The sequence below is a fragment of the Danio rerio genome, chromosome 4 (genome assembly GCF_049306965.1).
Source record: "Danio rerio strain Tuebingen ecotype United States chromosome 4, GRCz12tu, whole genome shotgun sequence".
NCBI classification, from domain to species: Eukaryota; Metazoa; Chordata; class Actinopteri; order Cypriniformes; family Danionidae; genus Danio; species Danio rerio.
In genome coordinates this window covers 2,367,461-2,387,512 of record NC_133179.1, presented here as the reverse complement: position 1 = coordinate 2,387,512, position 20,052 = coordinate 2,367,461, and the positions used below count along the sequence as shown (strand labels likewise).

General features: G+C 34.8%; 1 protein-coding gene across 12 annotated transcripts; it reads left to right on the top strand.

Moving 5' to 3' along the window:
* Nucleotides 1–13: 13 nt before the first annotated feature.
* Nucleotides 14–14,196, top strand: cpsf6 (cleavage and polyadenylation specific factor 6). Of its 12 annotated transcripts, none has more exons than XR_012401444.1 (11): nt 14–108; nt 1,865–2,074; nt 2,359–2,462; nt 2,579–2,724; nt 3,148–3,321; nt 3,920–4,403; nt 6,377–6,492; nt 6,566–6,719; nt 6,836–6,874; nt 7,196–7,487; nt 7,591–8,754. XR_012401444.1 is itself a non-coding variant. In XM_005164452.6 (11 exons), the coding sequence occupies exons 1-10, from the start codon at nt 49–51 to the stop codon at nt 7,383–7,385; spliced, it is 1,677 nt and encodes a 558-aa protein (XP_005164509.1). In that variant the 5' UTR covers nt 14–48; the 3' UTR covers nt 7,386–7,397; nt 13,750–14,196.
* Nucleotides 14,197–20,052: the final 5,856 nt, after the last annotated feature.

Below are 20,052 nucleotides of genomic sequence, written 5' to 3'. Positions count from 1 at the left end.
CTTCTTCACGCGCAGTGAGAGCACCGAGGAGGAGGAGGGAAACAGAAAATGGCGGACGGTGTTGACCACATCGATATTTACGCGGATGTAGAAGAAGAATTTAACCAGGTAAGTTTTATTTTGATCATTTATATTTAATTAATAATGAATATATCGTGCAGCACGTACGTATTATAGAGAATCGCGCTGTAACGTGCAGCGCTCCGTGCTGAACTAGTAGGGCGTCTGCTAACTTTAGCAGCTAACGTTAGCTACCCAGCCTTGTTTTTGTATACGCTAATATAATTATGTAAACGTTGCTGTCTTATAATTTGTTGTTTATCATAATAACATCAGTATTTTGTTAAAGTTTCTGTTTAGAGCGTGTGTTTATTACACGAATCACAATATTTTCCGTCGCGTGTTCATTGTTTGTTGCTCGTGCAGAAAAAGCAGGCCGTGTTGATGCACAGCATCGCTCCAGCAACACACGTCTCTGTTTATGATCGATTAAAGTAACCCTAAACGTGTTCGTGAAGTGTCAGACGCTCTTAAATGAGCTGACAGGATGATGCATGTTTAATTTTCACACTGTTTCGCTTTTATTGAACTGCAATAAAATGCAAATCAGCTTGTCAAGGTGTCGTTTAAATCAACCGAATATATTATTTATAGTATTAGTGTAACTTACAGGTGTTTATAAGTTGTATGCATGTGTACATTTTAGTAGAGATTAATATTTGGGACTTTAAAGTTGATCAAAAATGTATTTTGTGTATTTTATTAGGTTTTAAAAATATTTAGCAGTTTCTTTGGACTAAATTATCCTTTAGATTACAGTTACTAAATGTTTTATGAACTATTATTTGATGGTTAAATGTTGAAATAGGCTAAACGAAGTTTAATAAAACCTATAATGTAAAACTGTGGATATCTTAGCTGTAAATCTAAAAATGGAGAAGTTTCCAATTTGTGGTTGGTATAATCTTTTAGTAATATTTTGTTTGTATGCTCTGCCAATATTAAACTAAACCATTTATTATTATTTATTTTATTCTTATTTGTTTTTGTAGATTAATTTATATCTGAATCTTCACCTTATATAAATATACGGGTTAAATAAGTGTTGAAAAGTTTGGGATGCACTAGAAAATAATAAACTGTATAAAATCCAACCTGAAATGTCAAACAGAATTTTAAGACTAGATTTAATCAAGTGATTTTTACCAGAATGATTGCACATACAAGATGAATCCACAGATTTTTACATAAAGATGAAGACTCCACTCAATGTTTGTACTGCACAGCTCCCCTTACTGTAACACACATTTTATTGGACTGTCTTGCTTTTAATTATTCCAGAAGACTTTTTTTATGAAATGAACTCCCTTAAGGACATTTTTAACAAACTGACCCCAGGAAAACTCTTATCAGTATATAGTTCTTATCATGTATCAGCACTGAATCTTATTTATGAATTCATTTATTTATTTGTTTTTAGTTGTATGTTTATTATTGAAAAGTTCTTGCCATTAACTAAACTAAAAAAGAGCCTTGGTTTCTGACATGGCATTAAATAAAAAATACATTACAATACAAATCTGAATCTTAACACAATTTGGCGGTATTCATTCAGAAATTGATGATCTTTTTTAATAACTACAATACATTTATGCATAATCATTATTATCAGCATCATTATGTCCATGTTTTGTTTGTTTTGTTGTACGTAATGTCGAAGACATTTTTATGCAGTTCTGATAGACTAAATAAATTGAAGTCCGCAAAAATGACTGAACATCACTACCTGGATAATACAAACTCGTTTGAAAATCTGAGTTCTTCTGTAAATATTTCATAATTACATTTGTGTCTCTACAAACAGGAGTCGGATTATCCTGTTCATGACCAGATTGACCTGTATGACGATGTCATCTCGCCATCTGCCAACAACGGGGACGCACCCGAGGACCGAGATTACCTGGATTCCCTTCCTGCACCTGGAGGCAACGAGGGCTCCAAAGGGGCTCCAGCTAATGTCGTCTACACCTACAATGGCAAACGGATCGCTCTGTACATCGGAAACCTCACATGGGTCAGTCCTGTTGCCATAATAATCTACTAGTGATAGGAGAAATGAAGCTTTAAGACAGTTGAAACAATTGCTTCATGAAAGTGTTTCATCAAAGCGTTCGAAACAGCAAAATGCTATAGACGCCTGATTGTCGAAGCTGTGTAAATGCAACAAACGCAGGCAAAACATGCATCAAAACTGACTTTTTCAAATATAGTGCAAACTTTAATTTGAAAGTATCACCTGTTATATAATAACCTAAGATGTTAAGTGGATGCAATGTTGATGTGTTTTTCTTTTTACAGTGGACCACTGATGAAGATTTAACAGATGCCATTCGCTCAATAGGCATCAATGATGTGCTGGAGATCAAGTTTTTTGAGAACAGAGCAAATGGCCAGTCTAAAGGGTAAGCAAAACCCAGTTTTATCAACTGAATCTTGACCTGGGTTCGTGATAATAAAGATCTCTCTGTGGCCCTCACCCCTGTGGCGTTTGAAACGGTTGATTTGCTTTGCTTTAAAGGTTTGCTCTGGTCTGCGTGGGATCAGATTCCTCTTCCAGGAAGCTCATGGATCTGTTGTCTAAACGGGAGCTGCATGGACAAAACCCCATCGTCACCCCTTGCAACAAACAGTCTCTCAGTCAGTTCGAGATGCAGTCACGAAAAAGTGAGCGCAGAGGATTCGACAATTCACATTATCATAAAGGTCCCGTGAATTGCTTTGAAATGTGCATTTTTGTTTGATGTGTGATGTAGTTTCCAATGAAATGTGAAGACAGGGTGGGACATAGAATAGCTCCTTCCCCTTAAAAAGATGGGTGGGACGTGTCAAATATATGCATTTGATTGGCCAGCAGATTTGATAAAAAAAAAAATCCATTTAAGATAAAGTGACAATCTGCAACTTTTTATGTTTTTATCTTGTAAATGTAAATTTTATCACTGTTTTGGAGCACACTAGACTATAGATATCCTTAAAACTAACATCTAATGTTAATTTTGATTTCACGGGGACTTTAAACTTACTGAATGAGAATAGCGTTGCTGTATGTGTGCTGCAGTTTAGAAGAGTGTGTTTTGGTCCACGCAGGCACACAGTCAGGACAGATGTCAGGAGAGGGGAAGGCTGGTCCTCCAGGCTCAGGATCTCGAGGTGGAGGATTCCCTCCTGGCAAAGGTCAGAGACGCTTTCCTGGCCCACCTGGACAAGGAGACCGCTTCCCTGGACCGGTTGGACCTGGCGGTCCTCCACCACACTTCCCAGGTATAAGCTTGAACAGGAGTGAACTTTTGAATTGTCAGTATATACATCAGAACTAACAGCTATTATTATAGGTCTGCAATGGGAGGAAACAAATAGGACTGTAATTTGTTCTATCAGTTGTTGGATCTATAACAACTGATAGAGAAGATTTAATAATGCAAGTTTCTACAACATTATACAGACTTAAAGTAGAGGGTAAAAATGTACATTTTTGTTGTGGACCGGCACATATTGGAATAATGGGAAATAAAATTGGCAGATAAATTGGCAAAAAGAATCATTGAAGAAAAATCAAGTAGATGTTAAAGTACCTTTGGGAAGGAATGAAATGAGATCAGTAATTAATAAGGAAATAACAAATATTTGGCAACAATATTTGGTCTGAAAACTGATGCTCTGAGGTGAATGGGTCACTTTTCAAGTGAATCAGAAAAAGTTGATCAATTGTCCTAAATCAAGAATGGGTGATGTTTAATGTTCACCACAAAACTAGCAGTGTGAGCTCCCAAAATCATACGGTTAGTTTTGATTTCATGTGTATTTTTGTAATCCCTTCTCCTCTCTGCTTCAAAATGTAATGCATCAAATCTTCTTGCAGGTATGCAGGGCCCACCACGTCTTCCCTCTGGCCCACCTGGGCCCCTGGGACCTCCAGGCCCCCCTCCACCTGGACAAGGTCTGCCTCCTCCCCTCGGCGGACCCCCTAACAGAGGAGACCGTCCTCCTCCACCTGTCTTGTTTCCTGGTCAGTTCGGGCAACCCCCAATGGGCCCGATGCCTCCTGGGCCTCCCCCACCAGGATACGGGCCTCCCCCAGGCCCCCCTCCACCTCAGCAGGGACCACCCCCTCCAGGACCCTTCCCTCCCCGTCCACCTGGGCCCTTAGGACCCCCGCTTGGCCTCGCACCCCCACCACACATGCAGGGACCCCCACCTGGAGGCCCACCGCCGGCTCCTCACGTCAACCCGGCCTTCTTCCCACCACCTGGAAACAACATGCCATCATCTGACGGCAGAGGACCCCCACCTGGAGACCCGTACGGCCGCCCACCTCCTTATGACAGAGACTTCCCTGGTGGCAGGTAATAAACACATCGCCCACAACTACACCTATACTCTAAAAAGCCCGAAGTGTATGTGCACAGTTAAATGAACAGTCTTACTATAGTATGCTGTGATGGCATGCTCACTACAACAGATAACACTGCAAATATGCATTCAATTGTTTTTCATTGGAAGCACATTTAGATGTAATTTAATCATTTCACATTACATTTTAATATTGACAGCCATAACTTGATAACATTTTATAAATATTAAAAAATAAGTGAAGTTTCACAAACTAATTTCTAGAAGAGCACGTGATATGATCAACTAGAGCTGATCCTCATCACTGATCATTAGCTAGCCTATCAGATCATTCCAAAACTACTATGAATATCCTGCCTAAACTCCGTTCCCTGTCTTCGTTTTTGGCAAACCCCCTTCTATCCTTCCCTTCTCCTTCCTCGTTAATTATATGATAGGGCAACAGGGTGGCTCAATGGCTGGCGCTGCTGCCTCGCAGTGGGAGGGCCAAAGGTTCAAGTTCTAATTGAGCCAGTCGTTACTCTCTGCCATGAGTTTGCATGTTCACCCTGTGTTCCCGTATGTTTTCCTCGGGTACTCCGGTTTCCTCCAACAGTCTTAAAACATGTACATAAGCGAACTGTAAAGTCATAAGCACTTAACGCATACATACTGAATCAGTCAGAACCACCATATTAACCATAGTATAAAACAAACGAGAGGGCTCTCGAAGAATACCCGATCTCCTATCCAAACTAATGCTCATTGACCAAACGGGAACCTTGTGCTCTTCGATTTGAGATTCAGGTTCTCTCCTGGGACAGCATGCCAAACCTGCTATCATAGTTAAGCATTGTCTAAGTGTGAACTCCTAAATGTATTTATATATTGTTACGTGTTAATGATGTTAAATAATTAAAAGGATGATACGTAACAATCAGTGAGTCCATTGATGCTGGGTGAATAAGGAGAAGACACAAACGCTTGATAAGTGAAACAAAAAGTAAGTATTTATTAATGGATAATGTCAAACAATGAATATGAGATGGAAGATAAATGTAATTTTAAATAATTGAATTAAATAAAGAAAAATAGGAGTGTTGCCAAAACAAAGAAATAAATATAACAAAACGATCTAACTAAACCCCAACCCACTAAACTGACTGATCAAAGAAAAATGCAGAAACAAAACAGTAATCTTCAGCACGTAGCTTAACTAAACTTCATAACTCCCAAACATAATTACACATGAGGCAACGCCTCCAAAAACGAACTAATACAAAGTTATACTAAGCTGCTCGAAATACTAGAATTCTTGTAAAGTACAGACTGTTAGCCATTAGCAAAACAAGATCTCAGGTAATCCAATTCTCATAAAGATCGTTCATATTCTCACTATACATTAACCTGAGCAGCACAAGTTTAACTGATAAATCCATATCAACAAAGAGAAAACTAGAACACAGCACTCGCAAACAAACCAAGCGGAACAAACAAGTCAACAGTTTGAGAGATTGACAGGCCAAGCGCTCCTCCAGAACAGCGCAAGCGCACCGGTTTTATACTGCGCGGACCCAATCCTTATTAGCGCCGATTGAGTGACGAAGGTGAATGACAGCTCACTCGACCAATGGTAGCACACCTGAAACAGGATAGGACCACTGCGAGAGAGAGAGAGAGAGAGAGAGAGAAGAGCGCAAAGCAGAAAACAACAAAAATACCACAAAACATACGTGAAACGTAACTATTTTTTTAAACCTGTCTATCTTGCATTTGGATGGTATTTCCTTTTATTTTGGTGTCGCTTTAGTTTTTAGTTGCTGAAATGTCTGTGCCTCACTTTGATTTAACATGTGATGCAATGTGATTCAGCACTAACGACCACTGCAGCTCTTTGTGTGAATTCGATCCCTGAAGCATTACGCTTCGCTCTGACTCGTGCTTTTAGTTTGCGCGTGTTCATTAATCAGCATTTTGTGTGCTTCAGGGACATGGATGCGTCTCGCACTCCCCTGAGCGAAGCTGAGTTTGAGGAGATCATGAACCGGAACAGAGCGATTTCCAGCAGCGCTATTTCAAGGGCCGTTTCTGATGCCAGTGCAGGTGTGGAGATCATTACACCCAGCACAAATATGAGGTGTGGTGTGTTGTGAATTAACCGTTTCCGTTTCTGCAGCTGATTACGGCAGTGCTATAGAGACTCTGGTGACGGCCATCTCTCTGATCAAGCAGTCGAAGGTTTCTGCTGACGACCGCTGCAAAGTTCTCATCAGCTCACTGCAGGACTGCTTGCATGGAATCGAGTCCAAATCGTATGGCTCTGTGGCAGGGTAAGGATCTTGTGGATCTAGCTTTTTTTTGTGTTTGCTTTGGAGGATGATGCATAAGGTTTGCATGATCTTTCATGTACATGATGCGCATTTTGAGACCTCGTTTGTATTACCAGTGCCATGGCAGATTTAAATCAGGGACACAATGGATTTTAGTAAGTGGAAATTTAATTATAAATGATGTCAGAGATTTTCATGATCCTGTCAAATCACTTTATTTTTAATGTAGCACTTTGGGTTTTAAGAATGCATTATTATAAATAAAATTATATGAGTCAAATGCAGTTTTGCACAAAAAAAACAAATTGGAAAATGCATTAAAATAAGTCAAAATAAAGCAGTTAGTGTTAAATATGTATGAAATATGATCAGCTTTGTTTTTAAATTCAGACATTGTCTATTGTTTGTGTTGTCCAGGTTTATTCATCTATTAATTTAATACTTTTTTATTTTCTTTGATGCTTTTCATCCTTAAGCCGACGGGAGCGGTCCAGGGAGAGAGATCACAGTCGCTCTCGTGAGAAGAGCCGCCGGCACAAATCTCGCAGTCGAGACCGGCATGAGGATTACTACCGGGAGCGCAGCCGAGAGAGAGACCGCCATCGTGAGCGAGACAGAGACCGCGAGAGAGACAGAGAACGCGAGAGGGAATATCGCCACCGTTAATAGGAGAAGAAGGTGTGTATCTTTATATGTTTGTCTGTCTCTGTCTGTCTTTCTCTCCTCTTCATTCAGGATATATCTTAGCCGGAGTTCAGGACGTCCCAGGTAAGGTGTTCAGAAAACAGTAAGTTTTTCATTCTACAATATTCTGACATGCTATTATTACCCTACAGCTAATCTATTTTTTCCTTTTATTTTATTAATATAGCGTGATCTGAATACTCTGATTCTTTTACATTTTATGCACATGGTCTTGAAGCAGTTTAATGTGAAAAATCAGCCCCAGTGACTATAAACTGTCCTGCAATTGTTGTATATGGAAGAGATTTATATGTATTGAAAATAAGTTACTGCACTTCAGTGTTTGTCCACATGTAGGTTATTGACATTTGCTGCTAGTTGTAAACTTACTCCAATTTTGTCTGAAACTGGTCATAATGCCTTAAAGTGACTATTGCATTAAATTCAGCATGTATTGCATTTGAATTTATGAAATATCGATGTCAAAATCATTGTAGTTTAAGGAGAAGGGTCAGTGTCTTAACTCCACATTGAAACCGAATGAGCGAAATCATGTTTCTCAGGTTATGAATTGACATTTCTGTAGGTACATTTGATATTGACAGAATAATTGTGGTTCGGGTGTTTTAAGTTCTTCATTTAAATTGTTGTAAACGGCAAATGATTGGACTCTAATTGACCTCATTTGGCATTTTCACTCATCACCTTTGCTGTAGTCTTGTGTTTAGGTTGAGTTGTCAAGGCCATATTGAATTGTTTTATATGTCCGGTTAGTTTCCTGTCTAAATTATTTAGTTTTGCGCACATCTGTACAGTATAATTTTAAGAGAAAGCATTCTGAATGTGTCTCATGTCAGAGCAAGTTAAATGTTTTATATTGTAAAGGGTTTCAGACAGCACTCTGTATTTTACTAGAATATCTGAAAGGTTCAAATCATGTTTGCTAATTTGTAGTATCTTAAGTTAATTTCTGATCTGGATCTGACATTTTTATCAGTTAACATCAATCGGTTGGTTTTATTGTCCATGTTTGTTAATGTAAGATTTCAGTTGTAGCAGTTCTTCACTGTTTACACTGTCAGCTTGCTTCTAACATGCAACTGCCTTAAACTAAAAACAAATCTGCAGTCAGAACTGGACAAATTCTGCATTTTATACTATGATGAGACCCCCACCAATGCTGTATGAATAGGGAAGAACTGCTATATTGCTTTTCTAAAGGGGACTGATGAATTATATTCATTTACTTTTTTTGTTTGTTTGTTTTGTAAAGATGTCTGTAATGATTTAAATATGATTGTTTTCATTTAACATATTTAATAAATATTTTCACAGTCAGAGTTTAAACGTATCTAGAACGTCCTCAGGTCTGATCGAGATGCATTACTGTCAGTGTCTCGATATTTTGCTTCCTGGCATTGCTGTGACCTGTTTACTACAGGCTTAATTTGTACTGTATGTAAATGCTGAGGACGCAGTATGTTCTGTGATGTGTTGTGTGAGCTCACATGCACTTTTTGTAATGCATACAGGCCAAATCATTCAAATGTGTATGTCAATTATTAATGCAGGAGTCATTTTTAGCATATAGATAGTCAGTGCATGAAGAGCTTCAGTTTAAGCACAATTACAATGTCCGTTTTGTTTAGTGCAATTCTGGAAAGTAATAATTTTGATCTTAACAAAAAAAAATCTGAAATTATCAGTTATTTGGTTTTGCTTTTGTTGTTTTTTCCTCCGTATTAACTTTTAGATATTACTCATAATTTCAGCAACACTAGTTGGGGAAAGAAATCATTTGTATACGTTATATGCGCTATATTTGCAGTTTATTGATATTGTTCCACTGCTATTTTCCTGAAAGACAAATTTGCACTGGGCAAGATATTCCACACGTTTAAAGGGGCTGTGTGTGTAATTTAGCAATACTATTTCACTTCTATTACATGCAAAATAGTTGTACATATATATTCAGTGATAAACTGCAACAATTAAATTTATTGTTCTGTGCTATTACCACTCGATTAAATTTGAGAAAAAAAAGTGTAAACAGCACTGTGATCAAAAAAAGCGTCTGTTCATAACTATATTGATGTTCTTTGCAATTCACCAACATTGTGAAAGGTTATTAATATCAATTGTACAATATATTTGAGATTAAAAGGCCGTTCACACCAAACATAACTATAAAACATAATTTTAAATTGTTCTTAGTGCAAATCAGCAGCAGAGCTCAGGTGTAATGAGAAAAGATGTAAAGAAACAATATAATTTAGATCAATTTCAGAATGTTTTTTACAACTAAAAAAAGATAAAGCACTGGCAGTCATTCAAACTCCATTGATGTATAAAGGGATCAAGCATTTTAAAGATATAGCTCTGCTTGATGTTAAACCCTCTTTTCAAAGCTTATTGAAAGATAATGACTATTTAGAAAACAATTGGTTATAATATGGGAGTGAATGATGATAATTTACATTTGAAACTATGCAAACCAGGTTTGCAAACTAAAGTATTAAGTATTAGTATAAGTATTAGTTTTGGCTTTTTTTTTTCCTCAAATGCTGCTGGGAAATAATTAGGTTGGAGCCTCACAAATATTTGATTTTCCATAGTAAAACCATCCAAAGGTCTTTATATTAACAAGCGGCTTTTATACAGAACAGTGAAGTCAGAAAACTTTTCAGTTTCTTTATAATATTTTCTGCATCATCAACATGACAATTAAAAACACTTTACCTCGCACACAGCCCCTTCATGCCATTTTCCTCATGCGTAGTCATCTTTTAAGAAATTGATTGCGATATGTGGATGTAGTGCCCTTTATATTGTTTTGCAGCTGTGTAAGTTTTGTAAGTAATGGCATTTTCTGAACCGGTTTAAATTACTGTTGTGCTTTTGTAAGATGCTGTCGCAGGTTTAGACAAACTTGTGTTGTTGTAGTTCCTGTTTGTACTTATTACAATTACAAACAAACTAAAATGTAAAATCGATGAATTCATTGCAAAAACATCCATGTGTTAATGTGCAGTTACAGTGAAAGTGATAATTACTTGTACTAAAATGGTCTAAGTATGAGTGGATATAGTCAGAAGTAGAAGTCGTATCCTCTTTTATTATTTATATATATATATATATATATATATATATATATATATATATATATATATATATATATATATATATATATATATATATATATATATAATTATTTATTTATTTTTCTCTTGTGATTAACCAAAGGGCTAATAATAGTTGAATTATTTGTACAATCCTGTGTTTCTACAGTGTCCACTAATCACTAGAATCTACTTTTTTGTTTTCTTTATTTAATTTACTAGAATTTTAATGCATCTTATCCTATAAACCACTTTTTTGGGGAAGTCAGTCTATAAAGCTGTAATGTAGAAAACAAATAAGTTCTTGTTTCTTTAAATGCATATAATTTGTGGGGATTAAATGTGAAATCATGCATTTGATCTTCAGAGATATAGTGGACACTGTATGTTTACATGCTTTACAGAGGATTTGTTGTCTATGGTGGAAATATTCTAATGTAGAAATAAATGCAGGTTCAGCATAGTGTAATTTTAATTTAATGACTAGTCAAAAGCTCAATCTTGAATGAATGATTGATAGTTTAGAAGTATATACAACTAAAAAGAGTATCTCTGCATTGTTGTATGTGTAGATGAGTTGGTTCCCCATGAGTGAAGGATTGATGTGAAAACATGACATTTAATTGCATTGTTTTTGCACCTTTTAGATTTCATATCTGCATATAAATTGAATTAAACTTTAAAAATGAGCACGTTACTTTTCCTAAAAACACTGAGTGCGAGTACATCATGGAAACCATTGATGTTCAATGCTTTTAGGAAATCTAACCCCAGATCAGATCTACTTATGGAAATGATGAATAACCTGTAAATTATTGTGCATCAAACTCCCAAAAAGACAAATTGCGTTAAACTGGTTTGAGAGATCATACATGTTTTTCACCCACTAAGACAAACAAATCAACCAATACAATGTCAAATCAGTACAATACATCCCTGAATTTATATGCATTGAGTTGCATATGTGTTTATTTTGCACTTATTGTGGTGGAATTACGATTTAGTGTACTTTATAACAATCCCGTAGTGAATTAAATAAACTCTTTACCTTCATCTTGTTCACGTGGTGGTCGTTTTCCTAAATAAAGACAAAACTACCAAATGAGTTCACTCATTCAAATCTGCAGGTGCTGATTTGTATGAATTTGTATTGGTTGTTTTGTTTCTCCATGGGACCAAAAACCATTTTTCATGTGGCCATTTAATATTGTGTGCTGTTTCATTATTATTGTCATAAAATAATTCTAGACGCCAGAAATGAATATTTTCTGATGACATTAAGTGTTTGAGATGTTGTTTACATAGTTGTGCATGCAGATGTCTTAATGCTTTTGTGTCGTCTCTTCAGACTGTATTGATGCATTTGTTTCCAGGACTCAAATACAGTGTTATGCATTATTAGCATTTAAAGTGACTAGTTCTCTCTGACTGCAGTTAATGTTGGAATTTGTGCCTCCTGTATTTTCCAGACTATAAGTTGCATATTATTATTTATAATCCTCTTAATGTTCATATGATGTCCAAAGTGACTCATTTAGGCCCAGATGGAATCTGCAGTTTTACCTCATCATTTATTTACATACGAAAATCTTTATTAATGCATGTTTTTAACATCTATTTATTAAATATGCAGATGAGTACATTACACTGAAAAAAATTATTCAGAGATGATTCCTTAGATTTACTGATTTTTTTTACATTAACTGGTTGTAAACTATTTATTTGTGTTGAATTTAAACAAACAAATAAAGTTGAAGATTATAAAACTTAATTTATTTGTTTAAATTCAACACAAATAAATTGTTTGCAACAGTTTTGCATGCAACACTTTGTTCAGTGTATTTGTAAAGTGATATTTTAATGCATTTTTTAGTTGATGTATTATGAGGCCAAACAAGTTGGTCTTTAAATTTCTTTTAATAAAATAAGATTCTTCACTTAAGTTTTAAGCTCCTGTGCACTGGTTTCCACACAATTGTGTCCCAACACAACTTTAAGTTAACCTGATGTTTTTACAAATTTAAGTGGATTGAACATAAAACAATTAAGTTATCTCAAACCTTTCAAGAATTGTTAATTCAGCTCCATTTTAAATAATTAGTTTGAACAAGCAGCAAATTTTTGATGGATGGAATAGATGGATAGATATCTTAAAAACTTGGAAATATCAAACAAAAAAACTGCAGATTCCATCTGACACCGCTTAATTTATACACTCTGTATTTTATTTTACTGTACACATCAAATATCCTTTTAGAAAGCAACTGACCAAAACTGTGTGTGACTTTTGCAATTGTCAACTAAGGTCTCGTTTTTTATGTAAAACTTTGAGCAGTAGATTTTATTGTTAGAATTGGGGCTTCACAATATTGGAAAAATGTATTTAAATATTGTGGTATGAATACAATTTCACCAGATAATTTAATATCTATAAAATAAAGTCTATAAATACATTTAAAGAAAATGATCCAAACAATTGTCTGAATCTAGCAGTATTCAAGTACAGTAATTGCATAGTATAAATAATTAATAGAATTAATCATTTATGAAGTCACTTATGGTACTGTTTTTTTTATGCCTGAATGCATAAATGAATTTACTCAACCACTGGATTTAATCACATGCAAATGAAGAATTATAATAAAATCAACATTGCATATCCTGCGATTGATCACATTGCGATACGATGCTGAAACGATATAGTGCAGCCGTTTGCTTAAAATACATTGAGGGGAAAAGAAATTGGATTTACTCCTTTTATTATTGTTTTAAGGTGTTTGCGAACAGTTATATAGGCTGAATTGAAAAAAATAATTAGTAATGTTTGACTTTAATTAGTTTAAATTTAGCCTGTATAAACAGTTTGCAACCTCTTAAAAAGAAAAGAGTAAATCTAATGAATTTGTTTCCAGTGTATATTAAGTCATTCAATATATTAAGTTGTAATATACATTTATGTATATTAAGTTATTTTGACCACGTGACTTATTTTCTGGAAAATGCAGTAATTCTGTGTTTTTGTCAACCAAAAAATTCAGACATCAGACTTTGAACGTTTACTGTCTGCTTTAGCTTTTGATGCTGTTCTGAATCTGTGGTTTTGCATGCCTGTGTATGTCTGGGATGGTCTGAGCGTGTGTAGATGTAGAGGGGGAAAAACAAGTGTGTGTGTTTTCTGGGTTCAGTACCCCAAAACAAACTGCCACCTTCATTTTGACACCTTTCAGCTGAACGCAAGAGGAGGAGGAGGAGACGCCAGGAGCAACGAGGATTCATCGCGCACACACAAACACCGTCACGGAGAGCGCCGGACTCCGGACACACTAAAAAAAGTAGAGTTCTGTACAATACTATATACTCACTCTCTTAATTCCCTGCAGCTCTTTTTATTTTGTACTTTTATTTGGAAGTAGCTGTGTGCTTAAGTCAGTTCAGCTTGTTTTGGCCAAGGAAGTGAATTATTTGCCTGCTCGTTCAAAAAAAGAAAAAAATACACACACACAACTTTCCGACTGCTATAATGTTGTAAATTGTCAGTTAGCTAGATTTGTTTTTATAGGATCCTTTCTTTCGTTTCGTGTTTCTTCCCTCATTTCCCCCCCTTCCCATTATCCATATAATGTTTGTAAGTGTCTTTTGGCTTGATTATTAAATAGAATCTGTGTTGTAATAAAGTGTGTACTGTTTATACTTGATTTATTTAGTCAACTGGCTTAATATGCTTTATTTATTGTACAAAAATGCACTTTTTTATTTATTTATTTCACTTAGGAAGCACATTTTGACTACTTTTGTTTATTTTTTTAATTACGAGCTATATATTCTGTGCCTTTTTATGGTTTACAAAATTTTAAGTGGTTCATGTAATGTATAACGAACACCATTTATGGATAGATTGTGTAAATCTTTTATTTTAACCTCAAATTCTTGTAGGTTTCTTGTTTTAAATAATTTCTGAATGGTTCTCTTGATTGTAATTGCATCTACTGCTTTCAAATCTGTGAAATGCTACTTTATTTTCCCCAAATTCAGCCTTTTTTGAAGTGATTATTAATGGTTCATAAATAACATCTGATGCATATTTTTTGCATTTGTAAAATATGCACATTTCCATTGTTTTGAGTGTGTGTATATATATACGTTCAGGCCATATTATGTTTGATTCTGCTAAATTTAGAAGCTTTTAAAATGCTACATTTTCACATTGATTGTGTATATATATTTTTAGTATGTGTGCATCACTTGTAAAAAGGATATAGTGCTCATTTTTCTACATGCAACAGTTGATTAAGCAAGAAATAAGTGCATCAATGCTTTAATGTAAATAGTGAGGCGTTTTATTTTGAAACTGAGATTTGAGCGATGCATTTGAACACATTCCTGACTGCTCTGTCAGTTTTCATCTCTCTGCGTGGAAAGTTGATGTAAATTCATGAGTTTCTCATTTAAAGCCTGTGGGTTTTGGCTTGTTTGACGGTTTATTAATGTAATCGGGGCAATGTTGAAATTATTCAAGTGGTTCTTGCAACCACTCAGTAGTGAAGTGGACAAACAGCTTCATTCTGGGTTCCTGTTTCACACCCATAGTCATCTGGACTGAGAGGTAAGTCCATTTTGTCTTGAATATAAAGCTAGATGTGTGTCTGCAAACAGTAACAGCTCTATTAATTGACATTTGAACTGTTGCATTGTTCTGCATTGTCCTTGAGGGTCAGTCCACATGTATAATTAATTGCACTTGATTGGGATGGACTACATGTAATATACTCATTTACAATTTTTAGACTATTTTTGCCAATTAATAAACTTTTCTTCACTAGATTGGTCTTGTTTCATTGTTTTAGTGCGTGGAACTACAAAAGCCTAAATGAGTAAGATAGTAGATTTAGAGCGGTCACGTATACTGATGATTTTAATATTTTCAATGCATTAACTGCTTTCAGTAAAGCTGAGGGAAGTTTCCTGTTGAAATATAAAGTGGCTGTTCTATAAAATGTCACAACAGTAATTTTGGTTTATACTTTAATAAGGTTTCATTAATGCATTTACTGACAACAATACATTTATTAAAGTATCTACTTGCTCTGGCTAAATGTGAATAAAAAATTAAGTAATTCATTGTTAACTCGCGGTGCTTGAACTGTTAACAAGTGAAACTTTACATTTTAATGCATTAATAAGGGTCATAGTAAACTCGTGGTGGCTAATTAATTTTAGTAAATTAATGAAATTATTGTAATACGTCACCATAATGTAATTTTACATATATAAAGCTTTAAATGCAATGATGGTGAATAAAGTTGAAAGTTTCAAGAACTTATTAAAAAGATTAGTTATTATGCAATTTTATTGTAGCACCAATTACCATTATTAAAGGCTTATTATACCCTAACTTATGCATTAACGTCTTCTATATCCGACCCAAGGAACAAATTAGTAGTTCTTTGAGCTAAAAATCTTGATTAATGCCTAAATTGCTTTATATCTTAAAATAGTGACCTCTTTCTGACATGAGATCAACAAATGTTGATGCACAATTTATATTAAATTAATAGAAAGCCTTAAGACTTCGGAGGGGTATATTGTAATATTTAGGCGATATTTTAAGTCATCAGATCTTTCTAGCACAATTTATATTCTTGTAGTCAATATATAAGTTGCTTGTTTTAATAAATGACGCATTAAATCTTCAGTAATTAATGGTGAAATGTATGACGGGAGTTTTTTTTTTTTTTTTTAATAAAAAAAAAAATGAATCACGTCTCTCTATTATATTGGTTTTAGAGCTGAACATCACATCTTTGACCTGTTGCTGTAGATAAGAGGTGAATGGGCAGATGAGGGCGCTATTTTAAAATTATAGAGACTCATGCAACGACATTATTTGACCAGCAGAGGGCAGAGTGTCAAAGAAAGTCACCTTGTCCTAAAGCAGAGCTGCAACATTTTCTTAAAAAGGCCGGAGGTCAATTTAGCAAACTATTGCATTAAAGTTGCCATAACTTCCTAATTTAATTAAATACTTGAACATAAATAGCAAAAATTACTTAAATTGTATTGCCTAATGCATTTCTATTCACATCTCATAATGCGTTTATTACAACAATAAAAAATAATAATGTATAACACAATGGAGTTCAGGGCTATGCCGTTGTCAATGTCGTGTGAATTGTTATCTGTCTGTCAATTGACAGCATTTACATTTAAAAAAAAAAAAAACTAAATATCCCATTCATTTACAACATTTAATTTCAGTTCACGTTTTTGTCGCTTAACAATAAAGCAAACTAATGTCAAATCAGAAATGACAATATCTGTTAAATCTATATAAATAGCTGTTATTCTCCCTCTCCTCTCAGATGGGCCAACTTTGGCCTGTGGGCACTAGTTTGGGCATTTCTGTCCTAAAATATGATTCCTGGCTATTGTTTATGTCTCTAATTGATTTTTATAGTCCTATTTATGAATATACTCTCCTACTACCAGAATCAGCTGTGAAAACTATTAAGCGCTTTCTTATTATAATTAAATAAAGGGATAGTTCACCCAAAAAATGAATACACTCCATTAACACCTGCTTCAAAATTTGAGTTTGTTTCTGTTGAGGGCCTCATGTTGGCGCAGTGGGAAGCATTGCTGCCTCACAGCAATAAGGTTGCTGGTTTGTCCCTGGGCTGGGTCAGTTGGCATTTCTGTGTGGAGTTTGCATGTTCTCCCCTTGTTCGTGTGGGTTCCCCCTACAGTCCAAACACATGCGGTACGGGTGAATTGGGTAAGCTAAATTGTCCATAGTGTGTGTATGAGTGTGGATTATTCCCAGTGATGGATTGCAGCTGGAAGGGCATCCGCTGCATGAAACGTGCTGGATAAGTTGGCAGTTCATTCCGCTGTGACGACCCCCGAGTAACAAAGGTACTAAGCTGAAAAGAAAATGAGTGATCGTTTCTGTAGAACTAAAAAGGAGATATTTGCAATGATCTTTATGCAATAAATCTGCAAGTTAATGTCTATAATGTCTTATATTGCATTGTAATGCAATGTGCACCTCTTGTTAAAGCTGCCTTGAAACTATAATTGTAGAAAGTGCTATACAAATACACTTGATTAGAATTAAATCAGATATTGGAAGCTTATTGGCAACAAAAGTTTTATGGAAATCAGTGGTTATCAAACATTCTTCAAAACATCTGCCTTTTCATTCACTAGAAGAAACTCAAACTTGTTCATAATAACTTAAAGGTGAGTCAGAATTGTCATTTGTGGGTGAACTATCCCTTTAAATGACACGCTTTAGAAAACTAGGCTGAAGGTGTAGTCAAAATATGCTTGTGGGCATTTGTGAATGTCACTGAGATCGTGTTTCCCTGCTGCTATTATACCTCCACAAGCAGATCTCCATCAACTTCTGACTGGAGATCTGCACATTTGCTCATTTAGTTCATCTGCATCTGATGTGTGTGCAGGCCTGAAAACCCTACAGTAACCTGACGCTCGGCCTTGAATGTGACTGGGCTTGCAGTAACAGGTCTGTTCTAGTGTGTAGGTCAGATATCTGTGCAATCTGGGCTCTTGTCTTCGTGCTCAGTGTTTTCTGTATACGTGATGATCCAGAATTAAATGCCCTCATTCCGGACCACAGATAAAAAGACCTTAAAGAAATTCTCTGGCTTGAAATGACCATGTTAAAATGCAAAATTCCTTCATGCTGCCCCAATACAAATAGATTACGATTACTGAAAAATCTTTAAGAATTGTGTTGTTTTAACTTATATATATATATATATATATATATATATATATATATATATATATATATATATATATATATATATATATATATATATAATTTTTTTTTTTTTTTTTGGAGTGTAAATAAAAAATAGTAATGCAAAAAAGCCAACTTAATAGTTCATCCAATAAATTTGTACTTAAAGGGTCCATATTGGTACCTTAAAAGTCTATATTAGTATCTAAATTTTAAGAGGAACACTTTTGTACTATTTAGATACTAATATGTACCCTTGAAGTATTATTATGGACCTTTTAGGTACAAATTTGTACCTTTTGAAAAGGTACCACCCCAGTGACAACTCGTGTACCTTTATTTCTAAGAGTGTACACTAAGAGAAATGATGGGTTGTGAAACCTAACATTGGGTTATATTTTTATGTTCATAGTGACAGCTTGTGTACTTTTATTTCTGAGAGTGGCAAAAATATATATGTAGTAGCTTGTAGTGATATAATTAAGTTCACTCCAAAATATTATGTTTGCTATTCGTTAAAATTACACGTTCAAAATAAGCTGAATCAACACAATTCTTGAGGGTTTTTTTTAACAACTTAATTGTTTTGTGTTCAATCCACTTACATTTGCAGAAACAATTAGGTTAACTTAATGGGTTTGTGTTGTGATGACATGAAGCATCCAACATTTTTTACAGTGTTTGCTTAATACACCGTAAACAATATTACCGTATATCTACTCAATAAAATTAAGGTAATAGATTACATGCAATACTATTAATTAAATTCAATAAATATGAAATGAGTAACAATTAATTAAATTGACTATTTAAAAGTTCGTCATTTAAAATAAGTGACTGCGAACAGTACTTTAAAAAATGTGCAAATTTTAACCAAAGTTATTGATTTAATTATTGATCGGTGTCACGGAAAATGACTGTGAATTTGAAAATGCTCATTTTAATCAAGTTGATTTAATCAATATTTTCTCTTTTTTTATAATTAAAGTTATAGCTAAATTCTTAAAATATAATTTATTACAGACATAAAGTAAATTAAGCGAAAAAATGGCCTAAAAACAGGACATTAATTTTATTAAATGAAGTGTAAATATTAAATTTAATGAAATATACAAGGTGACGGAACAACTTTTTACATGAGTGAATGTCCTATTGTTTAATGTTTCCAGGTTAGCCTCTGTAACCTGAATGGTCGGTTTCTGTTGTCTCGTATCTCTCTAGAAATGTATTATTAGCATGATGGCTTTTATTGTCGTGTTAATGACTGCTGTTGGTGAAACTGTATCAAATCTCACTCATCCAGCTGGTTTTTCGTCTTGTGGTTTGGAAGGAGATCATATACCTGTGATTTGTATACTGCATATTGTTGCCATCACTTTGTTTTACATTGTTTGGGTCACAGTCAACGTGATGGAAAGTGTTTTCTGTTTATTTATGGTTGTGAATGGCATTTTGGGATGTTCAGCTCTGCTCTGTCGACTTTTGATGTTGAAAATTCAACACTACAGTTTAACAAAGTGACATTTTAGAAGTTTGAAGTTTTATAATGTGTCAGAAATAATAATATAGGGATAAATAAATATGTCAAATAACACTAAATATACATGCAGTTTATTACAAGGTGTTTGTAACGTAATATACAATGCCAACCCAGACAATATAGCACTGTAAACTATTAAACATGTCATTAAAAGTCAATTTTAGTCACTTTTCAGGTTAGAAGTTGTTGGTAGGAAGATCAAGATCCCATAATGCAATTCAAAAG